The sequence below is a fragment of the Arachis stenosperma genome, chromosome 10 (genome assembly GCF_014773155.1).
Source record: "Arachis stenosperma cultivar V10309 chromosome 10, arast.V10309.gnm1.PFL2, whole genome shotgun sequence".
Lineage (NCBI taxonomy): Eukaryota > Viridiplantae > Streptophyta > Magnoliopsida > Fabales > Fabaceae > Arachis > Arachis stenosperma.
This window is the reverse complement of record NC_080386.1, coordinates 2245305-2253772: the sequence shown is the minus strand read 5'-3', so window position 1 is coordinate 2253772 and position 8468 is coordinate 2245305. Positions and strand designations below refer to the sequence as shown.

The following is an 8468-nucleotide window of genomic DNA, read 5'->3' as shown; positions in this document are numbered from 1 at the left end:
TTATCATGTACAATAACATATTCTTCCCGTGGTTTTAAAAATTGGATCGGACTGACTGGTTGAATCAGGAACCGGCGATGAAAACGGTCCGATTCACCACTAATAACCGTCCATCCACAAATCACAAATCGTTTGGAAATCGCTGAACCGGCCGAAAATGGTCGGTCAGACCGGACCGATAACCGGCCGGTTCTTAATAAACGCACCGTTTTGATTTAAAAAAAAAAAAATCCACGTTCAGCCCCTTCACTCCCTCACCCCCCTTCCCCCAACGGTCCAACACACCCTCCTCACACGTTTTCTCTTCAGAGCTTTTTGGTTTTGCCCTCAAACAAACCCTAGCCATCTAACCTCCACCACCGACGCAGGGAGTGAGCACTACCGCCGTCCGTCGCGCTGTCGTCGTGCTCCTGGTCTCCAACCCCTGTTCATTCTCACAGTCTCGCCAATTGCAGCTTCTTCGTTGAGATCGACATTCGCGTCTGGTTTTCGTCTTCTCAGCCGCGCTTCTGCCGTCGTCAGTCGTCGTGTCCGTCGCCTGATCGCCATTGTCTATCGCTCTCAACAGATCTTCCTCACACTCTGCCCAAACTGCTCAGATCGAAGGTAATGGCTTCTCTGCTCACTCCTTCACGCCGCGCGCCTCCTCCACGTCACCGGAGCCCTTGGTCCTGAGAGTCTCTGTTCGATTGTTACGGCGGAGGGCCATATACCAACGTCGCCGATGGCGGGATTCTAAAGTGGGAAGGAGATGAAGTTGGTTGGACTTAATTTGCTGTCACCTCTTCCAATAGGTACCAAAATGTGAACTTGTTTCTAAAATGGTGAACTTCATGTGAATTTGAGGGTTGATATGCCTTAGTTTTTGTTGAAAATAGTGAGTATTTAAATCAGTCTAGATTTTTTTGGAGATTTATTAGTTTTAGAATCAAAAGTTTTGTTTATTGTGTTTTTGTGTTCTGGGTTTGCTAGTGGTTGAAGACTTGATATTCGGATTTGGACACCTTAATGAATATTCCTTCTCTGTTCTTAGTTCTGATCAGAACATTGATTTTTTTGGGGGATTCTGTTAGTGCTACTAATTGAAATTTGAATCATGGAATGATTAGCTCTGTTTTGGATTGAATGATTACTGATTAGTTGATTCATTTTAGTCCTGTTTTTGTTCTGTGTGTTGTTCTGTGTTCTTGCTTTGAATGATTAGCTCTGCTCACTGCTGTGTACTGTGCTGTGCTGAAAAAAATGTGCTGAAATTGTCCTTAAAGTCTGACATTTTGATAATCCTTCTTAATCTTTGGAAAATTTTGTTGCTGCTGCATAATTTTTTATTGTGTTATTGTGTTTTAATTGTTTGTGTTGTGGCTCTGTTACCTTCAATTGTTCCTGCTGGTGTTGTTGCTTTATTATAAATTTTAATTGGTGTTGTTTTAATTCTAAGTCATTCAATTTTTCTATTAGATATTATGCCTCTAATTTCATTTTATTGTCATTCATCAATGATTAATTGAACTCTAATTCATTTTATTGCCTCTAATTCATTTGTCTTAGCTTTAAGGTAGGATATATGAATTTTTAAATATGGTGATATGGTGAAAAAGTTTTATTTATCTGAGTTTTGGCAAAATGTAGACATTAAAGTTTGAATAATATTTTGATGTTTGTATTTTTTTGGATGTTTATTTATAATTTATTTATTATTTTATTATAAAACGGTTTTTCCGGTTAAATTACGGTTGGACCGATTGGACCAATGAACCAGTGAACCAGTGACTAGAACGGTTCGACGACCGGTCCGGTTTTCAGAACCTATTTTCTTCCCCCTTTAAATTAAGCACAAATTTTCATTCTTCTTCGTTCAATTCTATTCTTTATAAAATAAATACTAGAATAAACAAGTAAACGGCCAAACGGGAGCACAACAACGATCAACAGTCAAATTTCAAGGGACCATCAATGGTCTCTGGAAAAAGTGGTCCAGCTTAAAACCAACCCCTAGCTCCATAGCATTCATTCTCTTGAGGAATTTTGCTTCGGTGGATCCAGATCCTAACCACAGCAACAAACCCATTGCGATTCCCACCACCACCTGCACCGTCACCTTCACTCTTCAACAACGAACCCCCAACCCAACCTCACTCCGGATCCCCCAACTGGTTACTCGAAGCTCCAAAATAATGGAGCATCAGTCTCATAGCCCAGAGGAAACGACGTCGTCTTCTCCGATGGCAGCGCTGCTCCCCTTGGCCTCCGACTCACAACAACCTTACGTCTCCGAACTCCTCTCCTTCACCCTCGATCGCCTCCACAAGGTTTCATTTCACTTCTCTTTCTCACAGTTAGAGTTTGTTGAATTATCTAATTAAATGTAATGGATTACTCAGCGTTAAGTTTTTTCTTTTTTCGTACTATTCCAGAATGTAGTGTTGGTGATTATGCGAAAAAGAAGTGTTAATTGTTGTGATGGATGTTTTTTTAGGAACCGGAGCTGCTTAGCGTTGATGCGGAGCGGATCCGGCGGCAAATGCAGGAGGTAGCCGTAACGAATTACCGGTCGTTCATTTCCGCCGCGGATGCATTGAGAGTGATTCGTGAGGAAGTCACCTTTATTGACAAGCATCTTGAAGCCATGGTAATTTTTATTTTTAAAATAATTTGGTTTATATTTTTCTTATTGTGTGTTATGTATTGTTCAGATTTTTCAAATGTCAGTTTTGATATCAATTAAGCTTAAAGTTTAAGCATTAGTTGATTTCCTTAGTATTGCAAGCGTAGTTATGCTTTTTTGTGCTTTTTTGTGTGTTGAGTTGAGAATTTGTATAGGAGTGATAAAGTCCTAATGCAGTTGGCAAGTACAAGATTAATTTCATCCAATTTGATATAATATTTCTTCATGAGCCGATTGACACATTTCTGATTGTTGTGATGACTTTTCTAGTTTTGGGAAGGGAATAGAACTTTAGATGCATCTTGGCCAATGTTGCGGGCTACATAGGGGTATGTGTTTGGTTTCTTGAATGTTACACCCCACTGGGTGGGCTGACCACATGGATCAGTTGACGCTACTGGATTGTATAGAAAATAAGTTCTGGAACTGCGGAATAGTTTTGTTCAAATAGAATGTTATGATTATAGAAAAGCAATTGCCATGTTAGGCCCTTGTAATTTTGATTGATTTCTTCTTGCATACAATAAAAAACACTTGTGTCGTTTTTCACATCAACCTCCTTTGTTACAGATAAATGAAGTCCCAAAGCTGACATCTGGATGCACTGAGTTCATAGAATCTGCAGAACAGATTCTGGAAAAGAGGAAGATGAACCAAACAATGCTAGCTAATCATAGCACTTTGTTAGACTTGCTAGAAATTCCCCAACTTATGGACACGTATGTTGAAATGATACATTCTCCATTGTCATGTTAATGTTTTGCATGGTGCATGAAAACACATCCTTTGTGATGACAACCAAGTCTTATAAATTTCTATGTTTGTGCAGTTGTGTACGAAATGGAAATTATGATGAGGCCCTAGATTTGGAAGCATTTGTTGGTAAACTTTCAACCATGCATCCCAAGTAAGTTTATATGTACCTTCCATATTTGTTAAACATGTAGTTTTCCATTTGGATTTTAAGGAAATGTCTTATTTCCTTTGTTCCTTTTTTGAAATGCTTATAGCTTCGTGTTATAATTTTTATTTTTCTTCTGGAGAGGTTGCCAGTTATTCAAGCATTAGCTACGGAAGTTAGGTTAACTACCCAATCACTACTTTCTCAGCTTCTTCAGAAACTTCGCTCAAATATTCAGGTTCCTGCCCATGATTTTATTTAATGCATGTACAAATGCTGCTTGATTCATCTGGAAAAATGTTTAGACTTTTAGTTTCTTACTAATGTTACCTTTGCTAGTTACCTGAATGCCTCCGCATTATTGGATATTTACGGCGAATAGGAGTATTTAGTGAGTATGGAATGCGCTTGCTGGTGAGACTTCATGCATTTTATTTTTCATACAATATTCCTCTGCCTTTGTCTTTTGTATTTAATTTCCAATACTATTTTAAATTACCATCTTCCTGCTTCTTTTTAACTCAGACAGTTATTTGATGTTAGTTCTTAAGATGCCGTGAAGCTTGGCTTACTGGTATACTTGAGGATCTGGACCAGAGCAATCCATATGAGTACCTAAAAGGGATGATTAACTGTCACAGAATGCATCTTTTTGACGTTGTTAATCAATATCGAGCAATATTTGCTGATGATACTTCAGGAAGTGAGGAAAATTATGATGGTGGGCTTCTTTTTAGTTGGTCAATGCATCAAATTACATCACATCTTCAAACTTTGAAAGTTATGCTTCCAAAAATAACTGAAGGTGGATATCTCTCAAATATTTTGGATCAGTGCATGGTGAGCTTCTTCTTCCATAATTTTCTACTTGATGTTGAAATCGAAATGAATTGGTATATTTCTGTAGACTTAGGACCAGATTCCCCCACCCCAACACCCCCTGCAGCATGAACATGCACACACAGTCACACACACACATACACATACAAACACAAACATTAGACTTAAAAAAAAGAGATAAAAATATTTATTTTTGCCCTCTCTGTGATATTCCTGCTTAGTATGATGATTATGTTTATACATATATATTTTAACTTTTGCTCCATGCAGAAGTTACATTAACATTACATTGTCTTATTGCTTTTCTCACAGTACTGTGCTATGGGACTTGGATGGGTTGGACTAGATTTTCGAGGCTTGCTTCCATCACTCTTTGAAGAGTAATACATAGTTCTTTTTATGATCTTCTCCAGGTTAAGTCATACTCAAAGCACATCATAATACACTTTGGTTTCTTTACAGGGCTGTTCTTAACTTATTCTCAAAGAATATGAGTACCGCAGTAGAGAACTTTCAAGTAAGTTCAGTGCAGTTAAACTATTTTGCATGTGTGTAAACTGAAATTATGTATTTTCCATTTTTCATCAATTCAAATGAGCCAATGGCCTCCATTTTATTCTCAGTAAGTAGGCCAATTTCATGTGATGATCAATCAAATATTTGATTTGTTTTCAGTTGGTCTTGGATTCGCATCGGTGGGTTCCACTCCCAGCTGTTGGCTTCCCTGCGAATACTGTTGGTGAAGAAAGTCAGGAGGATGTCACTCCACCATCTTATTTGATGGAGCATCCACCTCTTGCTGTTTTTATTAATGGTAAGTCAAGTTATTGTTTCTTGCTAAATTGGAAATTGCTGATGCTTCATCATCTGCCTATATCTACAAATTCATGTTGCAAGTTCATATCAACTGCCTCATTTGAATAAGAGTATAGGATGAAGAGTTCTAATGGGTTCAAAAAGTGTAAATCAACCTTTCTTATTACTGTGAAAATACTCTACACTCTTGTAAAGCCAATCATCTTTATTCCAGTTCAATTCAGACCAACTTTGCCCCAATGATTACTTCTTGCAGAATGAATCCTCACAAAATCAACTGAATAAATTAAGGCATGTACTGCTGATAAAATTTGACATTTGTGATATTCCACTAAAATTCTAATTTCATACTCACTGTTTAATTTTTAAAAATTTGCAATTTCTCATCAACAATTGACACAGTAGTTGGATTAATCAAAACCAATTTCTAGCAGAAGTTATTGAATGGTGTAATTTCTGTTTTACAATATGGTCAATTGTTGATTGATACCACGTACACTCTTATCACTTTGTGTGTGTATGAATGTGTCTATAAACTTCTAGATCAGATAAAAAATATAAATGTCAATGCATAATGGAAATATTCATGGTTGATATGTGATGTTTGTAGCAAGTTTATTAATGTGTGCGGTTAATCTTATGATGGGATGATGTTATATGTGCTATTGTGCTTCATCACTTAGTCCTCCTCCCCTAGTCAGTCTCATTTATCCTTGGATTCATTTGCACTGCTATCTCTTTGGTGGCTGCAGGTGTATCTGCAGCAATGAATGAGCTGCGTCCATGTGCCCCAATAAGTCTAAAACATGTCCTTGCCCAAGAATTGATCAAGGGATTACGAGCTGTTTCTGATTCACTGTTGCTGTACAATACAACTCGAGTGCTCAGAGCGAACGAATCAGGACTTTTCCTCTCACTCTGCCGGGCATTTATTGAGGTGCTTTATGATTTACATCCATGAGACTGATACTATAAAAATAATAACAAATTAACTAACCTTTGTCCCATTAAGTGGAGTACGATACAAAATTATTGTTTATAATTTGAGCTGCTAATCTGCTCTCATGCTCTTTCAATAAATTACTGTAAATATATGTTCTTGATTCCTTGAAATTTTTATTTTGATGTATAGGTTGCTTATCCTCATTCTGCAACATCTTTTGGACGATGTTACCCCGGTGGAGCAACAATTATTATGGATGCTAAGAACTTGTATGACGGAATCAGCCGCCTATTAGAGACTTCCTCTGCTGCAAGAGAGCTCCCAAAACCAGTGAACAATGGCAAAGCAAAGGGTGCAGATGAGAATGGCGATGTTCCGGCAGCAGCAGAGAACGGAGAAACCACTACCGCCAAAGAATCCGAAGCCATCAATGCTGATGAGGTGGTGGTGGACAAAGTCCCTATTCCAGAGCCAGAACAACAACACACCAATACTGAAAAGCCCATGAATGATAGTGTGACATCTTAGTGATGGATATAAATGGATATAAATGTATTTCTGTTCTTCCCTTGTCTGCATTTTATTATTCTTTTGTATCTTCAAGAAAGGATGTCGCTAGGTATTTAAGAGATTGATGAGAATTAAAATTAAATTACGATTCAATTGGATTGATTTAAATTTGAAAAATAAAAATAACTGTTTGCCAATTATTATGAGAGATTTGATGGGATAGTGAGAGATAATCGTTTCAATTCTCTTCCCACTATTTTATCAGCCTTTTTGAGTACTAATTGATTAAACATATTCATTTTAATTTTTTCTACCAATCTTTTTATGTACTAATTGTATGTTAAAAGTTTGGATTATTGATAATGTTAATATTTTTTATTATTATTTCTTTTTGAAAAAAATACATGTATCTCGTTTACTCTATAAATGAAATATACATGTTTTGCATCCACTTGTCTTATCTCGTTTACACTGTAAACGAGATGTATACAAAATTATCTTGTTTACAGTGTAAACAAGATAAAAGAAGAATATTTATTTCGGTAAATATTTTTTAAATTATTTATTTCGATAATTATTATAATTAATTTATTTATTAAAATAAAAAATCCTAATTATATATCATAATATGGAGGGTAAATGAATGATTAAATAAAATAGGACTTTAAATTATATAAATGCGATATTTAAGATTTGGTTATATTCTAATTCTTTATATAAATTGTATTGATTTATAAGCTAGGTTTAAAACAGAAGGTGAGACTAAGAGACGAAGATTGAATTAAGTTTTGATGTAAAATGTGGTGAAGTTATGTTTCAATATCATATTTAGTTTAAGATAAATATAAAAATTGACAAATAAATTTGGAATTCAAAAAGTTAAATGAGAGTATTACTAAAAATAAAGGTTATAAAAATTTCAATTTCAGTCCTTAAAAAATTCAGCTCCACGTGTCCCTACTTTTTAAAAGTATTGAAAGAACTGAAATTGTGTTTCGAAACTGAAATTTTAGTTCCAATCTCTTATCACCAAATAAAATACTCAATCTCAATCTACCAGTGTCAGTCTCAGTCCCAAAAAACAAACGCAGTCGTAGGATTTTTATCTATTTTAACGTAAACCGCAATAGGTCGTAGCGGTTTATGTATATTATAGTTTTAAAGCATAAACCTACAAGTGGCAGCGATTTATGAAAGATAAAAATTAACCATAAAACTTCATAGGTTGTTGCGATTTTTGAGGTAAGAATCGTGTGGGTCTTAAACTACTATAAGTCACCACAATTTATACACATAGAATTTTCAAAAAAATATTGGAGTTTTCTATAGAGAACTACGAAAATCATGCAAGATTGGGACCATGGCAAAGGAAAAAGATCATTTGTACCGACATAACGGTGTTGCCCATATTGCTGGGTCTACCAATGAAGAAGTTAATGCATAATTTTTTTTATTTGATTAAAAAAAGTAACTTTATTTATTAGAAGTAGATTTGTAGTAATAGTAACAAAGTTCATGATATATTATTATATATGCTAATTTTCTTGGTTATTAGTGATTTTGTTAAGTAGAATGTGTAGATTATTGATGTTGTATTAGATAATATAATATTTTTAGAAATTTTAATGATGAGTATATGAATATATATATATATATATATATATATATATATAAAATGTTGGGAGGTAACAGAACATGTCTCTTCACGATCGAGTTATTCCCTACTTGGAGAGCGCCGAATTGTACCACGTGGCAAGGCTGAAAAACTATTGATTCATGCTGAATGAACCTTT

General features: G+C 35.5%; 1 protein-coding gene across 2 annotated transcripts; it reads left to right on the top strand.

The window, feature by feature from the left end:
- Positions 1 to 247: 247 nt before the first annotated feature.
- LOC130955890 (conserved oligomeric Golgi complex subunit 8-like) lies at positions 248 to 6872 on the top strand. Of its 2 annotated transcripts, none has more exons than XM_057882885.1 (13): positions 248 to 794; positions 1887 to 2309; positions 2477 to 2629; positions 3236 to 3384; positions 3495 to 3572; positions 3711 to 3804; positions 3906 to 3980; positions 4110 to 4406; positions 4719 to 4786; positions 4869 to 4923; positions 5082 to 5220; positions 5975 to 6159; positions 6355 to 6872. In XM_057882885.1, exons 2-13 carry the CDS (start codon positions 2175 to 2177, stop codon positions 6691 to 6693), a joined length of 1767 nt encoding a protein of 588 aa, XP_057738868.1. In that variant the 5' UTR covers positions 248 to 794; positions 1887 to 2174; the 3' UTR covers positions 6694 to 6872. The 2 variants fall into 2 exon arrangements, with proteins under 2 accessions (XP_057738868.1, XP_057738869.1); XM_057882886.1 differs by having other exon boundaries at positions 1760 to 2309.
- Positions 6873 to 8468: the final 1596 nt, after the last annotated feature.